This window comes from Adiantum capillus-veneris, chromosome 2 (assembly GCF_014529385.1).
Source record: "Adiantum capillus-veneris isolate H3 chromosome 2, ASM1452938v2, whole genome shotgun sequence".
Lineage (NCBI taxonomy): Eukaryota > Viridiplantae > Streptophyta > Polypodiopsida > Polypodiales > Pteridaceae > Adiantum > Adiantum capillus-veneris.
Genome location: NC_140932.1, coordinates 108,318,892 through 108,339,798, shown reverse-complemented (window position 1 = coordinate 108,339,798; position 20,907 = coordinate 108,318,892). Strand labels below are relative to the sequence as shown.

The following is a 20,907-nucleotide window of genomic DNA, read 5'->3' as shown; positions in this document are numbered from 1 at the left end:
AAAAAATCACCCCATCATGTAGGCCAAAAAAGACAAACCCACAATTTGTACAATTAAGAACATTTTTGAAGAAAACAAGTAAGCTACAAGAGAGCAGAAAATATAAGCATGTCTCAACTGCTCAACAGTAACATCTGTCTCCTTTTTGAATGTTTTGTTCCATCTTTAAATACCTGACTACTTCTAAGCAGTGAGAACAGTAAAACTACAGCCCTTAAAACTAAAGCCCTTAGTGCCTCGCACTAAAAGTTCCCGAGATATTGGATTTATTTTTCTAATGTCCTAATTAGCCTCCAGAACACACTTCGGAGTGCATAAGAACAATGAGCATTAACACAAGCATGCATCAAGCTGAATCGTTTTCAATTTCACACAATCGGAAAACACATTGATAGTAAAACCAACAAAGCAAGCAAATAAAAAGCAAAAGACAAGCCAGGTCAAAAGAAGTAAGTAATACCACAACAGAAGCCCCTTGAGGCTCTCTTAACACAACCTTCTCCATGCCAGCTGCATCTTTCACAACTTCGTATGGCATTGTAGCCAATAAAAGCTTGCCACTGTGTCCATAAAAGAAGACAAAGAGGTGATAGAATTTTCTTAGGAGATATGATTCAAGCATCTCTCTCTCTCTCTCTCTCTCTCTCTCTCTCTCTCTCTCTCTCTCTCTCTCTCTCTCTCTCTCTCTCTCTCTCTCTCTCCAGAGACAGAAGTACATTACATATGTCATTACACACTGTACTATGAGATACGAGGCCGTTTTCATTGTCTATTGAGAGAAGGTTTTGGGCCTCTATCTAGGGTCATGAGTTATGAGGATCAAAGATGTCTTGGGCTATATCTACTTGAGTTACACACGCATAGAGAAACTTTACTGAGGAGAGCTGAAGAGAGACAACCCCAGAGACAGATCACAGATTTCTTTACACTAGATATTGTACACCCAGAAGAACAGGCAAAGGAGCAGCCAACAGTGGAGAGGTCTACCCGCACTACTGGCATTCTCATAGACCAAGCATTGGAGCTAGGGAGATCTAGACGACCCCGATGGAGAATAGGAGCTACACAGTTTCGAAGGAGGCTACAGCAAAGGATTTGAGCCATACTCTTTCGTCGTCCAGAGTACAGATGAAGATGGATCTCTATGAAGATGGATCTCTACTCCCCTCCCATATTGTCTTCACATCGTACTGCTTAGTTTAGGATCCCGCAGTATTTATATTTTGTTATCCTAGTTTAACTTATTTTGTTAATCTGACTTTGTATCAAATACACCGCATTGTAACTTTCTGGTCTCATAGGTCACTTTGGCCTTTTGAAGACGTTAATATAACATTTCATTTCTCTCTCTCTCTCTCTCCCCGTGTGTGTGTGTGTGTGTGTGTGTGTGTGTGTGTGTGTGTGTGTGTGACTGAAAAAAAAGAGTGCGCGTGTGAGTGGAGGAGCTGATTTTGATTACTTAAGAGCCCCTCATAACGCTCAAATGATGCCGATTGCAAAGAAAAGCTTCTCACCCCCACACACTTAAAAGCAAGTTTTGAAAGCACGGATACAAATTCAAAACAGAGAAACAACCACCCACATACAAAAACAAGCTCCACACAACTCACCCCCCGCCCCCAAAAGCAAGTTTGAAATCATGCACAAGGAAACAAAAACACACACCAGACAAGAAAACACCTAACAAAAGGAAAGAATAAGACAAAACAGCTCCAAGAGAAGGCAAAAGTGCACATGCATCACATTGAACCACAAAAGGTAGAAAACACCTAACAAAAGGAAAGAACAAGATAAAACAGCTCCAAGAGAAGGCAAAAGTGCACATGCATCACATGGAACCACAAAAGGTTTCGAAAGATTTGGCAACATGATCGCCGGATCCAAAGTCAGCTCTTTCAAGTGTTTAAAGGGTAAAATTTCCTTGGCTATCCACTAGAATGTAACTCCCTTCCTTTGTAGTTCATGGAGTGGAGAAGCAATCTCAGCAAAATTTTGGATAAACCTCTCGCAATAGGAACATAAGCCTAGAAAGCTTCGAATGTCATGTACGGAGTTTAAATCTGGCCATGACTTGATTTCTTCCATTTTAGCAAGTTCCATACGTACCCCATTTTTGGAAACAATGTGCCCAAAAAAAGTGAATGTCTACCAGAAAGAATTTACTCTTCCTCGCATTGATGAGTAGCCTGTTCCTGCATAGCTCATTGAAAACTGCGGTTCAGTGATCCCTATGCTCCTCTTCAAACTTTGAATAGACAATGATGTCATCAAAGAATGTACCCACGAAGTTTTTATGTGGTCTAATTATTCTGTTTATCATTCTATTGACGTCCTCCGTGGACAAGCCTTCGCAAGATGGCCTATCTGTCTGCAAATAAAGCAAAGGATCCAACCACCACTCACCCGAGGTATAGGAACAACCTTTGGAAGGGTGTGGGTGTCTCGAACCAGAACGTGTGCCGTAGGTATGCCTGCTGCCCTGGCAACAACAGAAGCAGCCATGCGTGGCATCTCCAAAACGGTCCCAATCTCAGAACCTATCCTAGAGAGCCACGGGAGATTCTCTCTCCCTAGGCTGAGAGAGCAGACCAAAATAGGCAGGTCTACCTCCTCGACAAGAACATTAGTAGCCAAATCGAAGCCATGACACCTCTATTGAAAATGAGCTCTGACTGCTCAGACGGCTAGGGGGCTCATCGCAATGACCTTGGACACCATTTCGGAAGTCTCAAACTCTATCCGTAGTAGCTACGCCCGACAAATTGAACACCGATGATCTTTCCCACCTCTGCCAAAAGGCGGGCCAGAGGAGGTCACGCACCTCTCGTCTGCTTAATCGGGTGCCGGTTATCTTGCAAGTAACAAAGGTGGCCCGAAGGCGCTCCACCTCTGACTCTAAGCTCGCTTGCTCTATTGGCGAAAGAGCAAGTCCGATGGTGGGTTCCACTGTGTTGTTGGAGGGGGCTTCAGACGAGTCTCTCCGTGGCAGAGTAAAATCCTCCATCTGTGTCTACTGTTGTGATGGCGTGCAAAGTCGAAGAGGAAACAATGGAGTTTAATCGGAGGCGACGAAGAGGCCGCTAATTCCTCCAAAGGAGAAGAGAAGAGACCAGCGTAGCACGGCACAGGAGGGGGGCGGGGGCCGATGGGCAGCAACACTGCACGAACAACAGCAGGGAGCCAAAATCAAGAACTCAAGAAATGTCTTTTTTTGTCCTTGTCCTCGCCCATAAAAGGCTTAAACTGCTTCTTGGACATGTAAGCTACATCAGTGGAGGGTATCTTTGTAGGAGGCACAGAAGGCCTTGCTACAACATTGTCCTTGGCTGAAAATTGTTTCCTTTGGGACTCTCTCTCTTGTTGCCCTTAAATCCATCGGAATTTCCATATGATAGATTATTGGCCATTCTCGCATTCTCAATCAACAACGTCATAGTCTTTGTGCACTAGTGTCTGATTCCCTTGGGCAATCCACAACAGTACTTCTCAATCTGTTTTAACAATGGCGCAAACCTGTAGGAGCTTACTAGCAATTGTGCGGCCCAAACTTGCTTATTGTACTTTTCAAGATTCACACTACTTGCCGCATTACACTCGTGCCATGTTTTTTTTTTCCGAGAAAAAGATCCTTCTATTAGTTAATGAAAACTGCCCATAGGGCTACATCCACCTCTGCAGGAGAGGGCTACAACAAGCATGGTGGGGAGACTCTCCCAATGAAAAAAAAAAAAAACAGCATATATACAATGGGGCTAAATCAAGAGATGGGAGGAGGGAAGAGCCACACAGGTGGACAGTAGTGCCATTTGAGCACCCCCGGGACCATGGTGTAGAAAGGCCCAGGGCGCCAGAGTCGAAGGAAAGCCTCGCGGTGCTCCCGCATGCGGTCGGAGCTGCCCTGTAGTCCCTCAAGCTGTCCTCTGAGAGTATGGATCAACTCTAGCCAAAAGTCACGAACAGTCTCTGCTGGTGGCACAGGGTGAGCCTCAAAGATGCGGAAACAGCGGGCCCGCCAGATGAACCAGAGCGCTAGGCCGCTGATGAGCTCCCAACACTCCTCTCTCTCACTGCACCACTCCTGTGGAGTAAGATCTGTAGCAGGCTGGAGTGTAGGTCGCCCCCCCTGTATCACTATCATCCTGCTGGTGGAAGATAGCTCAAACTGAAGTGCCGAGCCCGTGAGGGTGGACCAAGCCGCTGCCCCCCAAGTGTACTGTCGAGCCGTGGAGAGGGCAAGCATCAGTCGAAGAACTCGTAGCCACACCTGCTGGGCCGAGGGACAGTCCCAAAGACAGTGACGCTGACTCTCCACCAACTGGTCACAGGCTGTACATGCGGCCGAGAGACCACTATGCACAAGCCAGCTCCCTATTGCTATGGCTCTGTGTGCAACCAACCACTGGAACAAAGTGACGCGCCTCGGCTGTCTGGAGTCCCACAGCCTCTGCCAAAAAGCTGCCAAGAACTCGACTGAGGCCCTCCTCCTGCCAATGACGTGCTGCAGCGGGGCGGGCCTCTCTGTGCTGCAAGTATATGACGTCAAGGCCGAACAGTGTACTAAAAGAAAGGGACTCCTGGGCGGTCTGCAGAAGAGAAGGGGTCCCTCCATAGCCACTCACCAGGATCCCACTGTACTCGTGCCAATGGACAGCACTCCCAAGCCCATAGCCTCCAGTGTCCTGTCTCAAGAGCTGCTTGGTCAGGGTCTATGACGCAAGTCCTCCCACAGATGCCCACAACTCGGATCCTCTGGAAACAGCACTCTGCTACCTGCGGGGCCTCTACTGCAACTCGCTGTAATCGTCCCCCACCCTGAGGCTCGAAGAACAGGGCTGGGACAGTCTCTGAGCAAGCCCTGACTGAAATGAGAACCTCCAGTCGTGTGAAGGCTCCCATCCACCGGGGTGCTACTGGCTCGAGAGGCGTGAGCCACTCAGCTGGAACTGACTCTGAGATGTCCTGACACATGCTCTGAACCCCTCTCATGCCCTGTAGCTGGACAGCCTGCACCTCCTCTGACAAACCTGTGAACTCTAGCCAGTCACCTAGAGAGCGCGTTGGACCTGCTGCCATGGGACCCCAAGAAACATGAGGCCTACTCCCAACCAAGTGGCCTCTCTGAGTGCTAACCATGGGGTTCCAGACGAGGGGCTGCCGTAGGCGCTCCTCCGTGCACGTCGGCTGTCTCTGCTCTAGGCCACGCCGTAAGAGCTCCCAAGAACGAAGCAAACTCACAGCAAATCGGTCCTCCAGTCTCCTGCTCAAACCAACTCGGCGCAACTCTGTAAAGATCCATCTGGTTGAAGGTTGCCAAGGGCCTCCTGATTGAGGCACCCTGGCACGAAGCCTCTGCAGCAAGAACTCCTTCCAGGGCTCCTCGCCTGGAAGAAGTCCTCTAACGACGAACTTCCCAAGAAGGGCTCTGCTCTGCTGTGCTGGATCAATGATCCCAAGCCCTCCCTGAGAACAAGGAAGTGTGATGACCGACCAAGCCACCTTGGCTCGGGCAATCTGAGTGCCGCGACCTGACCAAAGGAAGTTCTTGATCAGCCTCTCTACCTGGCTGATATAAGAACTCGAGAAGATCCAGCAAGAAGTGATGTACCACATAGTCGCCAACAAGGCAACTACTACTCTACCAGCCAGCGAAAGTCGTGTTGAGCTCCAATGTAACAGCTTTCTCCTGATGGACAGGAGAAGAGGAGCAATCTGCTGCTCGGGGAACAAATCCAAACCAACCTGACAACCCAAGTACCGAACTGCAGTCCCTGGAGGAATCCACCTGAAACCCTCTCCTGGCATCCAATCTGGCACAGGAGCACTGCCAACCGAGAAAGACACTGTCTTTCTCCAGTTGATCAGTGCGCCCGATGCACAGCAGAAGGTCTCCAAAGCCTGCCCACATGCGTGTAAATTGGCCTCCTGGCCCTCTAAGTACAAGGCTGAGTCGTCGGCAAACTCAGCGTCCAGAAGCTCATCTCCCCGTATAGGGAGTGCTAAGCCCCTCAAACCAACCTGCTGTGACACCAAAAATCTGCTCATCGCCTCCGCATAGAACAGAAAGAGAAAGGGGGCAAGAGGACAACCCTGTCTGACCGATCGTGTGAGCATGAAGCGCTCACCTCTACCTCCTGCCAAAAGCACCGGACTGTGAGCCTGCCTGTACAAAGTTGACACCCCTCTGATCCAAGCATCTGAGAAGCCCATCCTGCGAAGCGTGCCCTCTAGACAGTCCCAGTCAACTCTATCGTATGCCTTCTCAAAATCGAGAAGAAGAATCACAAGGTCCTCCCGACGGAGACGTGCCAGGGCAGAAGCCTCCCAGAAAGTGAAGATGTTGTCAAGGATACTGCGTTCCTTGACAAAACCTGTCTGAGTCCCATGTATAAGGCTCTCCAAAAGTGGCTGAATCCTCAAACTCAGAGCCTTGGCAAGAATTTTGTAGGCTAAGTTGAGGATGGTGATGGGGCGCCACTGTCGAATCTCATCCAAGGAGCCACCCTCCTTTGGGATGAGGTAAATCAGGCCCTCACTCATGCTATCCGGCATCACTCCTGTGTGTAGAATGTACTGAAAGGCACTACACAAATCTAGGCCAAGCAGGTCCCAGTACTCCAAGAAAAAGCTGGGAGTCAGCCCACCCTCACCTGGACAGCTACCACGTGGGAGGGCCCTAAGAGCCGTGTGCAGCTCCTCAAACTGAAGAGGTATCTCTAGCCTCTGGCGCATCTCCTCAGTCACAAGACAAGGCATCTGCGCCCAAACCTGCTCCCTGCATGCATCCTGTCTCTCTGACTGGGGCTCAGCCGACAGTAGCTCACGGTAAAAGTCAGTAGCAACTGTACGCATATCCTCAGGCTCACAAACAACTGACCCATCGGGTCTCCTCAGCTGATTGACCTTGGCATGCGAGTGCCGAGGTCCCACTGCCTCAAAAAAGACACCTGTCACTCTGTCACCCACCTGAGTCCATTGAGATGCCTGTCGATGAAAGGCAAACTCATGGCGCCTCTCCTCTGTGCAAGCAAGCTCCTGTCGAGCCTGCTGTAACTGCTCCTCCAACCAGGGACTGTCTGCACGCTGCTCCTGCATCCTCTGTAGTGAAGCAATGCCTCGTCTGAGACGCTCCTCCTCCTCCTCTCCCTGCAGCCCGTCGAGCCAGAGACTCCTGGAGAAAAAAGTGGCTAAGCTGAGCTAGGCCTAAGGCCACTCTGTCTGCAGGTAGAGCCTGGCTGTCCATGCCCTCTGTCCAGAGAGCCTCTACCCTCTCTTTGAGTGCTGAGTCCAACAAGACCCGCTCTCGGATGCGAAGCATCGTGCTCCCACTCCTCTGCCTGTCTGCCACTGTGAGGATCACTGGTGCATGGTCCGAGAAGGATGTCCCTGCCAGGATGCCCACTGATCCCCCCAAGTCACTGAAGTGGTCACTAGTGTAGAAGCGATATATCCGCGATAGATTCACTCCTCCCACTCTGCGGTCCGATCTAGAGAAGGCAAGACTCTCTGGAGGCCTCACAAAGCCAGAATGCTGCCATGTATCCGAGACCCTCAGAGTCATACACAACCTCTCCCAAGCTGCTAACTCGACTCCATGCACAGTAGCATGGCTGCCTCCGATCCTGTCAGAAGGGTCCTCCAACATGTTGAAGTCCCCTCCTACACACCAATGGTCAACCTGTGGCAAAGACTCAACAATCTGTGACCAAAACTCTGCACGAGCACTCGCCACATTGGGCACATAGATGTTCAGGAAGCCCACAAGGCCACCCTGAACCTGCAAAGTAATCCACTGAGCCCTGCATGGAACAATAATCCCTCTGCCCACAATGGCCTGCTGCAATGAGTCCCCAATAGTCATACATACCCCACCCTGGATGCCTCCAGGTCCAAAAGCAGCTGACCAAAAGGTATCATAACGTCCACGCAAAATCTGACCACATCGCCGAATGCGGCTCTCAGACAAATGGTGCTCCAGAAGCATAAGGAGATCAATCTCTCCTCCCACAAGGCAACGCTGAAGCTCCTGACGCAATCGGCCCCGCTGTCGCTGAAACTGGGGCCCACCTAATCCCTGCACGTTCCACGAGACGATCCTCATGGGGAGCGAGAGAGAACAGATGCTGCCGCAGCAACAAGACGGGCTATCTTCGAGGCAGGCTTGGATGGGGAGTAATCCGCATCCGAGCGTCCTCTAGATAGGCGAGCCTGTAGTGAGTGCCTGGCCCAAGCCCAAGCAGAGCGAGCCGTGCGTAAAGCAACCTCCTCTGACCAGGAGTCCTCATGAATGTATACATAGCAAGGCAAACACTGCGTATCAGCAAAAAAGTACACCACAATGTGCCTACATCCTGCTGAGTCTGGGGGTGTCACCGCAAACTTGGCCAATGGCCACAAAGTCTGAAGCAAATCTGTAACTCCAAGTTCTCCCATGTGGTGAGAGAACTCGAGAACCTATGTATGCAACCATCCCACCACTGAGTCTAGGGACCACTCTGTCTCGGTCCTACCACAGAGGGGAAAGGAGAAACCAACTGTTGAGTCCAAGGCCTCCGTCCCCCTAGCGGCGAGGAACAGAGCGTGGACCCTGAAGCAGGCTGCCTCATGGTCTGCTGCGGAATTGCCGAGAAAGCAAGTGAATCCGTAATCGAAGAAATCCCAGCGGCGTCGGAGGTCAATGCTCGTCAGACCACGAGGGATAGCTGCAAGGGAAGATGTCTGAATCTGCAGAGGGGGCCGCAAGAATGGCTGACCCTCTCTCGCTAGGCGACTCGTGGCAAAGGCGCTGCCAAGAGATCTCCTAGCCGCCGGCAAGGGACCAGTCTCCTGAGTCGACGGTGGTACTGAAGCAGGAGGAGGGGGAGAAGGAGCAGGGGGGGGCGGAGGAGAAGAGAAGCGAGGTGGGGCGACAGAGACAGGGGGGCGAGGTGGGGAGTGGGCGGGAGCAGAGGGCGGGGGAGGGGATGAGGAGGAAGAGGGGAAATCTGGAGGTGGGGTGGCTGGCAAGGGTGAAGCGGAAGTGGAGGCTGGCATAGGGGGCTCCTCCTGCCCAAGAGGACCAAAGCGGTTCCCTGTGGGAACCCACTACTGCTAAGTAGGCACCTGAGGGCCACTCTGAGTGCCAGGCTGTCGCTGTGGCCCCTGGCGTCGACGGCCACGGGCTTGCTGCCACCCCTCCTCCGCTGGAGCCCCAGGCTCGGAGGGTGGCTCTAAATCTGTGCGTTGTGCCGCTGGCTGTAGCTGCGGCCCAGCCTTGGCAGGCTGGGGCTGAGGCTGATGTGCAGGTCGAGGCCTCCTCCGTGGACATGCCTTCACTAGGTGGCCCATCTGTCTGCAAATGAAGCACTGGTTCGAGAGACCCGAGTACTCCACACTCTGTCTAAACCAACCCCCACTCACCCGAGGCAGAAGGATGACCTTCGGGAGCGTGTGGGTATCCCTGACCAAAACTCGAACTGAAGGGATGCCAACCGCCTTGGCAGCTACTGATGCTGCCGTACGAGGTGTCTCCAGGACAGTCCCGATGGCAGAGCCAATCTTGGAGAGAAGTGGAAGGTACTCCCTCCGTAAACCCGGAAAGCGTACTGAGATGGGGATGTCTGCCTCCTCTACTAGCACATCCGAAGTCGGGTCGAAACCATGTCCCCACTGTCGAAAGTGGGCGCGTGATGCTCGGATGGCCAGTGGACTCATAGCTGTGACCTTGGAGGCCATCTCGGAAGTCTCGAACTCGATCTGGTAGTACCCCCGTCCGAGGATCTGGACATCCAAAATCTTGCCCACCTCTGCGAGAAGGCGGGCCTGGAGAAGGTCTCGCAGCTCTCCTCTGCTCGGACGGGTGCCGAGAACCTTGCAAATGACAGAAGTCGCCTGCAAGCGCTCTACCTCTGCGGCAAGGCTCGCTTGCTCTGTCGGCGAAAGAGCAAGTCGAATGGTGGGCTCAGCGGGGTCGGGCGAGGGGGCTTCAGGCGAGTCCCTCTGTGGCGGAGCTGGAGCCTCCATCTGTGTCTACTGCTGAGTCGAAGAAGCGGACGGTGAAGAAAAACTGCAATCGAGTACGCCGAACACTTGTCCGAAGAAAAAATGTTGCAGAGCCAGGTGCAGAAAACCTTCGGGGACAATGAGGAACAAGGGGGGGGATGGAGGGAAGGATAAAGAGGCGAGTGAGGGTACAAAGGCTGCGGGGGGGGGGGGGGGGGGTGGGAGGGAGAAAACAGCCAGGGAATGGGGGGGGGCGGGCGGGCTAGGGGGGAGCTAGGGGTGTGGGCGGCGGGCAGCAGGGGGCAGTGGTGGCGGGCTGGGCTGGGTGAGGCAAACAACGCGAGGGCGAGAGGGGGGGCAGGGGGAGGCAACGCGAGGGCGAGGGGGAGCAGCGAGGGGGGGGCTGGGGGCAGCGCGAGGGCGAGAGAGGGGGGGTGAGGGGCAGCGATGGCGCAAGGGGGGGGGAGCGTGCAGCAGCAGCGAGCAAAAAAAAACTCTGGTATACTTCTTTTTGATATAGACCAGACTCGTGCCATGTTGTCATCACATCCACTCAAAAGTGTTAGTAAGCCATGCAAGTGCAATAAGCTTTTTGAACTAGACCCATATTGTAGGTGCTTAACCTTGGTTCAACACTGCATTCCACCACTAAAGCACATTTCCTTTGAAAAAAGTGGCAGCCTTGCATATCTTCCAAGATTCTGTGAAGTTTTCTGCACCACAAGCTACATCAAACTGTTGTATGAAGGTCAAAGCCTTCAATTGGTCCTCACTTTCTTTAAAAGTTTCAAACTTCACTACCTGCCCACCTTCCTTGTAATCGTTAGGTTGACTCAAAGGAGTCAAATTGTCATAAACAAGTGCTCGTAATAGTGGTGCTCCAGAATTTACGATTTTGGCACTAGCATTGTTGCTAAATGGACTATTTTTTTATTTTTTTGAGTAATTTATATTTATTGAAATTAGGATATTTAAATGTGTACACTTAAACTGTATAGATTAGAAAACTGTAGATCTACTGGAATTATTAAAAGCCGTCAAGAACGGACAAGTCTGATGTGTCATACGATGGGTGACATTAAGCATCATGAAAGGGTTGTACCGTTAGTCCAGTAGGAGAGACCGGGAAGTGGATATTCCTGATGCGTCACGTGATGGGTGATGGGAGCATCGCAAAGGGAATATTCCATAGTCTGGCAAGCAATCCGAACTAGAAATAGGAATACGCGTTGAAACGCAAATACAAGAATAAAGATGGGTTCTCAAAAGCTTTTTCTAAAAAGCGGAATATTTTTAAGTGCTTTATGGGAAAAGCAGTTGCTTTCCCACGAGGAATCTATGTTTGCATTGCATCTGTGCCTGAGAGCTGCATCCAAGGACGCCTGGGAAGTGTTGCGTAGCATCCGTTTTCAGCTCACTGAGTTTTATTGAGTTTTTAAACAAGTTCACATATTTTTTAGAAATTTGACCGGCCACCCACTTAATAAGTGGGTACCTCTTATTAAATAAAGCAAGACTCTGTTAGAAAAAAGAACCGGAGATCTCTCTCCCCTTTGCGTAGCTAAATCTGCCGTCAGCCTTCTCTATCCTCTAACGCTACCTCTGTAGCCAATTTTGTCGGCACCGCACCGGTTATTCCTACCTCGTAAATTCAACCAGCCCCCTCTACAAGTTGTGTTTGTGCTTTTGCAGGTGCTCCGTCATGGAATCAAGAACGGTCTGTGGAGCTTCACCCTCCAGTTAAACGAAATTGAGAGCTCGTCTCTCGGAATTTCCCGCACGGAAAGGAATCGACCATCGAGTCTGAGATTTAGAGCGGAGGGTTTACTCCGGCTCTTGTGCTTGTAAAAAGATCCTCCCTTAAAGATTCTCTTTAAGGAGGGGCTCGTACCCAATACTGTGTCAATCTTCTCCCTCGTCTCTTTTGGTTGAAAGTTTATTTATTTTCAACTTGTTGATTATTCGTGCGCACTGCAGTTTGTGACAGTGGTATCAGAACTGGGATTCTTCTCTTTCTCTGTAAAGGAGGGCGATTCCAAAAGGGAAAGGGAAGAACCATGACGAGCCACGGAAGAACCGATAAAGACAAACTTCAGCAAGTACGAGTTAAACTCACGGAATTGCACCAGCTTCTCACGCTGTTGGTTGTCCAAAAGGTTTTGGAAGGAATTAAGAACCCACAAGAAACGAATGTTGATGGGCGTCATGAAAATCTTGCCGATGTTCACCAGCCACATGAGAAAATTGCAGAAAGAGGTGTCGAAGCACGCAAGGGATCTCCGGATCAAGACAAACGGCCTTCCAAGAGCAAGGGCCAGGAAAAAGAACTCGAACTCTCTTTGCTGAACGAAAGCAAGATCTCTGACGATAAAAAGATGCGGAAATTTGATGCAGGCCTTGAACCTCCACTTCAAAAGAGCGTGAAGGTGTATCCTCATAATATCCTTCAGAGGATGATGGAGTCAGCAACCATTGTTGAGTACTTACACTCTTAACTGCAAAAGAGATACTCCAACCGAAGCAGATCATCCATCATTGGGACCGGACACTTAAGTCCAAAAAGATTACAAGTTGGATGCTCAAGGGATAACCGAGCAGAAATTAGCATCTTATCCCAAGATTTTGGAAGGATATGTACAGGCACTACAATTGAGGATAACTGTTTAGAAGCCAGAGGAATGTTGCTAAATGGACTATTTCTATTTTTTTTGAGTAATTTTTAATTATTGAAATTAGGATATTTAAATGTGTACACTTGAACTGTAAAGGTTAGGACCTGTAGATCTACTGGAATTATTAAAAGCCATCAAGAACGAACAACTCTAATGTGTCATATGATGGGTGACATTAAGCATCGCGAAGGAGTTGTACCGTTAGTTCGGTAGGAGAGACCGGGAAGTGGATATTCCTAGTGCGTCTGTACAGACTGGGACACCCCAAGTCGAGAATGTGATGTAACACACGTGAGAGAAACTGAAAGTAACTTAATCACAACTGAGAGGGACAACACGGTCCGACGTAGTTCCGCGCCTAGAGATATTGGCCCTTTCAGTATTTCTCTTTATATTAATCTTGGCAAAGTACAATGTCCAAGGGTCCTCTCTTTGCTCAGTTCTCCCAAGCCAATGTGAGGGAGAGAGGCCTTGGCAATTTCTTATAACCGCTCTGGGCTTTCCAAAAGAAGTTACATGAAAAGCTTCAATTCCCAAAAGCATCTGGTCTCTCAACTAGCACCAATAGCTCAATGACGACAGTCACTGAACATTCAAATCACATTCATATCACTACTCCCATCGAGATATTGGATCATGATCGATCAGCAACGTATTTAGCAATCAAATCTAGATCTATCCTAGGTCTCCACAGATGTCTCGATTGACTATATCTTGTTACATGTCCATCTCATCTCTCTAGCAAAAACTCACATGAGAGAGCACACGTATATCAAATTCATTTCAAGAATTCGGAGTTCGAAGTACTTTCATAAAGTCGTTCAATGAAATACTATCAGCCTATCGGTATCCCTGAAATCCAAAGGAAGTCAGTGACTTTATTCCATCTAAGTAATCTACGACAAAGGAGCGGAGTAACTCCCCTCTTGTGCAGTCCCGACTGCACCAGATTTAACCCGTTGATCTTCGAAAACTCTTAGAATAGTCGAAGCTAATCCAAAAGCGTAAAGGTAATGCTGGGTCCTCCTCCTCCATCTACTTCGCATCAATGCAAATAGTTCTTGACTAAGAACTTCCATTCACTTTACCTTTCACTTTCCTTCCATGTGAGCCAGTATCTATTCTCGAACGAGAATCTCCTCGTTCTCTTCCACTTCAGGTTGCTCCTCAGGCTCTGTCCACTGGCACCTCACTTCGATCTGGGGAATTCTTTGATCTACCAACTGATTCCCTCTTCCTTTCTTTCCTTGTGCCCTCGGACTTGTGGGTAGCTATGGGTAGCTAGCCTCTCCTTTCATTGGCACGGTAGTCTCAATCATCGGAACCCTGAGACACATCTATCATCTGATCCCTTTCTTCTCTGAAATCCTTTGATGAGCTCGCATCTGGTTCCCTTAGTTCATCGAAACCTTCGGACGTGCTACCATCTAATTCTCCAGAATCCTGTGATGAGCTGTCATCCAGTCCCCTTGATTCATTCTCTTCACTGACAGACTCTTGCCTTGTTGAGGTGGATACTATCCTGTCCGTAGGATAAGTCAATGAATGAGCATACATTCCAAATCATTGCTTAGCATATCTCTGAATAGAGTTAGACTTCTGGTTTAGACAATAAAGTCAAATCTCTTAATCCACAACAAAACCGCTCAATCTTGTTTCTCAAAGTAATCTTCCAAAACGAAGAGTTTGGCAGATAAGGATACCAAAACCTCTAGCAGCAGTCATCCAATGTATCTTTCTTAGTCATTCTCAAGTGATGCCAACCGTGAAGACATCTCTTTCATATTCATATCCAAGTTGACGTGAAAATTTTCTTCATTTTTAGCCATGTCGCATGTGTTGTTCTGTGTAACAACAGAGTAGACCGCTATGTCTATACAGTTCCTTTCAATAAGATTGCCGCCCTTTGCACCTTGGAGTTTTTTGAGAACCGACCTCCGGAGAAGGTGACGTCAAACTATTGTACAAACTAAGCGCTGGAGGGTGTCCTGGTAGCCTAAAAACATCTCAAACCTGACGGCCTGACCCCCTTCCTTGAACTCCTTGGTCTTCTTGCTCATCTGTTTACTGTCAAAAGAGGACGAACTCTCCTCCTTTGAACTGCTAGATGGCCTTCCATGCCTTCTAGACTTTTTCACAAATCTGCATTTCTTGCTTTTTTTATTTTTCTCCGTTTCTTCCACCTTTTCTCATCCGAACTCTCTGAAGACGAAGAAAAATCTAAGCCATCCTTGAAAACGAGCACGCTTCTTGGATCTGCTTACCACATGGAAACTCGACTTCCGGCCCAAATAACCGAAAAAACCCACCGATTTCCTCTTGAAGATGGGAGCGCACCCGATGTGCGATGGACAAAGGGTAGGAGTGGCTAATAAGTCTGAGGTCGAGACATTTGAAGGTTCTTTCACAAAAACTTGCGTGTGCTGCAAAAAGGATCAAATCTTCCGTAGAAGAAGAATCTTTCTGAGCTCTGATACCACTGTAACAGACTGGGACACTCGAAGTCGAGAATCTGATGCAACACACGTGGGAAAAATTGAAAGTAACTTAATCACAACTGAGAGAGACGACATGGCCCAACGTAGTTCCGTGCCCAAAGATATTGGCCCCAAAGTCTGGCACCCCTTTCAGTATTTCTTTTTATATTAATCCTGGCAAAGTACAATGTCCAAGGGTCCTCTCTCTGCTCAATGCTCCCCAAGCCAATCTTAGGGAGAGAGGCCCTCGCAATCTCTTATAAAGGCGTTGGGCCATCCAAAAGCAGTTACATGAAAAGCTTCAATTTCCAAAAGCATCTAGTCTCTCAGCTCGCGCCAAGAGCTGGCACCGTAATTTGCACCGCAATTGGCGGACGTCCGTACAACCTGCCACGTGAGCATTTGTCCTTGCTTTATTCTTTAAATCCTTGTGTCCTCTGGGCCCCATCAGACGGCACCCCATCAACTTAGGAAATTCAATTTATCTGTTTCTTGTTCACTAGTGTCCGTCCGAGTGGTCATGCCATATCATCACTTTGTGACAAAGTCACTTGATGGGTGACGAGAGCATCGAAAAGGGAATATTCCATTGATTTGGCACAAAATCCGAACTAGAAATAGGAATACGCGTAAAGACGCAAGCACAAGAATAAAGATGGGTTTTGAGAAGCTTTTTCTAAAGAGCCGAATATTGTTAAGTGCTTTCAGGGAAAAGCAGATGCTTTCCCGCAATTAATCTGTGTTTAGATTGCATCTGTGTTTTCAGCTCACTGAGTTTTATTGAGTTTTTAAACAGGTTCATATTTATTTATTTTTAAATTGATAGGCCGCCACTTAATAAGTGGGCAGCCTCTTATTAAATAAAGCAAGGCTCTGTTAAAAAAAAGAATCAGCGCTGGTTGAGATCTCTCTCCCTTGCGTAGCTAAATCTGCCGCCAGTCTCGTCTATCCTCTAGCGCTATCTCTGCAGTCAATTTTGTCGGCACCACACCTGCCAGTCCCAAGTGCCTATAAATTCAGCCAGCCCTCTCTCTCTCTCTCAGTCCCACAGTTTCACCAAAGGTAGCTCTTGGAGAATCTACCGGCGGAAATCTGCAAAGCGAACGAACAAAGCCAACATGCAAAGGTCGCTTTTCCGCATTTGAAGCGACATGTACTAATTGTGAATACTTTCTACAAGTTGTTATTTCGTGTTTGTGCTTTTGCAAGGTACTTCGTCATGGAGGAGGAGCAAGCAAAGAGGCCTCGGCCTACGTTCAAGGATTCCGGAAACGGAATTAGGAACGGTCTGTGGAGCTTCACGCTCCAGATACGAACGGAAACGAAATTGAGAGATCCTCTCTAGGAATTTCCAGCACAGGAAGGAATCGACCATTGAGTCTAAGATTTAGGATAGAAAGGTTACTCTGGTTCTTGTGCTTGTAAAAATTTTCTCTGTAACAAACTGCTGACATATCAAAGCCCTAAAGAAGGAAGCCAACTTGCAGATGTCGGTCGAGGGGTCTAAACCCTAAGAAGAACAAGTTTCACAAGAAGACGTCCTACCAACTTATGGGGACCCCGTTCGATGGGGCCCCAAGTGACAAAGGATTAAAATAAAGCAGGACCTGCGCACACACACACACACACACAAACTGATGACGTGGTAGATTTTTGAAAATTGCACTGGCATGATGACGTGGCAGGCTGTACAGATTTCCGCGGTTTTGTGTTGGCTGATGACATGGCAAGTTGTACGGATTTCCATGATTTATGCTGGCAGCTTTTTGGCTTTGCTTTTGAAACAGATGCTTTTGAGTTTGAAGGCTTTTTACTGTTAATTGCTTTTGGGGCCTTGGGCCTTTAAATATGAGGTTAGGGCTCATTCTCTGGCATGCTCCCTAGCGAAGGTGCAGAGTCTGGAGTACCGGCTTGTACTATGTTGATGCAATATCAAAAAATACCGAAAGGGGCGCCAAAATTTGTGGCCAATACTCTCTGGGGTGGAATTCCGCCACTCCATGTCGCATGTCATCTCTCTTTGAGTTCAGCTGTTATTGAAGTGTTAAAAGTCTGTTCAATCTGTTCTTTTCTATTGGCACGTGGTGCCCGTCTTGTGACATTCTCCCTAATAAAGATTCTCTTCAAGGGAGGGGGACCTGCCCATCTTCTAGTCCCCAATATTGTGTCGATCTTCTCCTCGTCTCTTTTGGTTGAAAGTTTATTTTTTCCAGCTTGTTGATTATTCAAGCGCCCCATTTGTGACACGCATCACCTATTTTACCTATCATTACTACGTTTTGGACATATGGCTGTGAAAAACCAGCCATACCAAAGCCTGCTCTAAATTTGACCAGTACACTGAAACCTGGTTGGACACCTATATTTTTATACATTGGGTTAACCATGCCTACTTGCATTGTCCCAAACACATCCCCTAGCATACAACCTTGCAAACCTGTGGAGGGTCCAGCCATAGCTTGAAACACTCAACCACCTCCAAAATAATCAGGACATGAAGTAAGCAATGGAAGGGTCTTACACATAGCTTGTTCATTACTCCCTTGACCATTCACAAACGGTTCCTATCCAGGTAAAGGAAATTGCTTTGGATGAATGGACACCGCTGGTTGCTCAATCACGTACACTGAAACCTGGTTGGACACCTATATTTTCATACATTGGGTTAACCATGACTACTTGCATTGTCCCAAACACATCCCCTAGCATGTAACCTTGCAAACCTGTGGAGGGTCCAGCCATAGCTTGAAACACTCAACCACCTCCAAAATAATCAAGACATGAAGTAAGCAATGGAAGGGTCTTACACATAGCTTGTTCATTACTCCCTTGACCATTCACAAACGGTTCCTATCCAGGTAAAGGAAATTGCTTTGGATGAATGGACACCGTTGGTTGCTCAATCACGTGGGCTTTTCCTCGAGCATCAAGAGACCTCTATGCATGGGAAATCTCCCTTTCTTGCAACGTCTCAATCGTGCCCTGTGTCAGAGCGTGTAAACCTTGTTAGGAGCCTGTAAGAACTCCTGCATCCTTGGATCTTGACCAACTGCTGAAAATTTTCCATGCAGCTAAGCCTATCCTCTTCTTAAAGAGGTGAAGGAATTTTCTTTGTACCATGTGAGGAAAATCCTTGTTCGAGTACCTCGTCTATCTTCTTTCACCCACAACAATCCACGCTACACTTTTTGAAGAAAATGTGACTATCCCGTTGATAGAACCATATAACCAGCCAGTACACAATAGAGGGCAATATTAATCAATTACATGTTAACGTTACATAGAGGATTGAGAAGAAGAGAGAACACAAATGCGTTCAGCGACTAGAATTTCACTACACACACGAAGCTTGACACCCTATAGGACCCAAAGACTGACGCCCCTTTCGGTATTTTCTTTATTCAATTGCAAACAAACGACCCGAACACTTACACCAAACTCTCACCAAGCTGTCCAAACATGTCAAGGGTTGAAGTTGCTGGTTTTTTACCCTTCCGGTAAAATAACGACGCCAAAATCTCTGTAGGTCAAAAGTACTAGCCTAAGACGCATTCCCTTGCATTTTAGAAGCTTCCCAGTGTCCTGTAAGTAAATTTCAGTATGCTGTAATTTTCCGTTTGGTCACTGACAGGTGCCCAAACTCCTGCGGAACCACAACGAGTCTTCCTTGATATTATCTTGCAATTCAAGTGCGAAACCCTAAACCTGCAAATAAACGCAGCAAGCTGTAATTCTCTGTCTTGGATAGTTTTGAGAGGAGCAAACAAATCTATGCGTATCTCACGAGCTCCCCACACGAAATGAGACACTTCCCCTTTGATTTGGACAAGTTTTCACGCGAGAAAACTATTTTGTTTCGCAATCTATCGCAATGGAGATCTACGTACTTGTGGGGGATTAGCAATTAGCTAATCCAATTCCTGTTCATAAGGCTCTTGCCTTGGAAAACGCGCATAAAACCCACAAGACTATACATAGTCATATGAGGAGTCCAACTAGTGGGGCATTACTGTCACGGGGACGTGGTAGCTGTTAACTATGTCATGAGGACGTGGCAACTGCTAACTTTAGTTGTTGGTTTCTTTCCAATGGGTTTTGTTTTATTTTTGAGACCCTCTTCTTGAAGTAGCAAACGGTCGGACATTGTATGGCCAATGTGAACAGTAGTTTCACCCGCAGATGGGTAGTGGTCGGCACTGGAATTCGTATGGTAAGAGGATGTCTAGGCTCAGAGCAAGATCATATAGGTTCCCTCGTCGCACTTAGCAAGTTGGTGGATACTAGGAAGTGAACTCAATAAAGGCCTAAAGTCAAGGTGTGACTACCAGCAGAAAGTATCCAACAGTTGGGCCACATTGCACTTTTGGATGCGGTCCCAATAAGGATAGATGGTCAGATGACCACAGGGAGCCCAACGGAATCATTTCCTAAAATTTAGGGAACTGCTATTTTGGGCCACGAAATGTGTTCGCGTCATTACCTCCGGTATGACTAGGGGAACACTTTACAACTGTGCCGCGAAGTGAACTAGGCAACCCGTCGGGAGATTTTTAGGCGGCAACCCCGAAACAGGAAATGGCCTGTAAACGCGCCAAGTGGCACATTTCTGTGCACTTTCCTCATGCAAGAAGTGGCGCTGAATTTATAGTTGGGAGGCTCATTTGCAAGCTCTCTGTCACAGGTTAAGAGCTATGGAGTGCTTCCTTTCCCTCTTATGTACAGTACGGTGTCAGGAGTGATGCCCTACAGTGCCTGCTCTCTCTCTCCCCTATGAAGTATGTTATGCCCCTCTAGTGGGCTTTTCATTTGACTAATGTACAGTTATGTGGGTTCATGCGCGATTGCCGAGGCAAGAGCCTCTTGCACAGGTACTGGGTTAGCTAGTGGCTCATCCCCCGCAGATACAGGTGAATTCGGAGAGGTTTCACGTGAGAAATCTCGTCCGATTCAAAGGGCAAGTAGCCCTACAGGTGCGGGAGCTCGAGGTCTTGCTACAGATGCAACCGGCACGTGAAACGGAGCCTAAAAGAGGGAATTACAGCCTGCTGTGTATTTGTTGCTAATTGGACTATTTTCTTATTTTTAATGATTAATCTCTTTCTTAGGATATTTTATTGTGTGCACTAAGAACTGATAAAAGATTGTAGCTACAGAAACTGCCATCAAGAACGGACAACCCTGATGTGTCATTTGATGGGTGACAGCAAACATCGCAAAGGAGTTTCCGTAAGTTCGGTGGAAAGGGCCGAGTTACGAGTGCCCCTGATGCGTCACATGATGGGTGACGGGTGCATCAATAAGGGGGCATCCCGTAGGCTAAGGAGGAAATCCGAACTGAGTAAGAAAATACGCATAAGAACGCAAGCACAAGAATAAAGATGGGTTCAATGAAGCTTTTTACGAAAAGTAGGAACATTCGCGGGAGGGCAGATGCTTTCCCACGAGGAGTCTGTGTCTGCATTGCATCTGTGCCGTGTACTACACCCGGGGACGCCTGGAATGTGTTCGTGTAGCATTGTTTTCACTAACTGAGTGAGTTTTTAAAGTTTGAACAAGTTCACACTTTATTTTATAAAGTGGCCGGTCACTTTTAAGTGACCAGCCCTTTTATTAATAAAATAAAGCAAGGCTCTCAAAAACCAGCGCTAATAGGTTATGCAGGCTGAAAATCAACGATCTCTCTCTCTCTCCTCTCTCTAGAAAGCGCTAGATTCAGCGATCTTTCTCTCTCCTCTCTCTAGGGTGCCAGGGTTCCGCTTTTTCGGCCTCTATTCCCGCCG

General features: G+C 48.2%; 1 protein-coding gene across 2 annotated transcripts in view; it reads right to left on the bottom strand.

Moving 5' to 3' along the window:
• LOC147463360 (putative glucose-6-phosphate 1-epimerase) overlaps positions 1–20,907 on the bottom strand; it is a 103,825-nt gene that overhangs the window by 74,392 nt on the left and 8,526 nt on the right. For both annotated transcript variants that reach the window (XM_086488341.1, XM_086488350.1), the window contains exon 2: positions 461–560. In XM_086488341.1, the coding sequence (XP_086344467.1) occupies positions 461–538 (78 nt within the window). In that variant the 5' untranslated portion in view covers positions 539–560. The remainder of the gene's footprint in view (positions 1–460; positions 561–20,907) is intronic.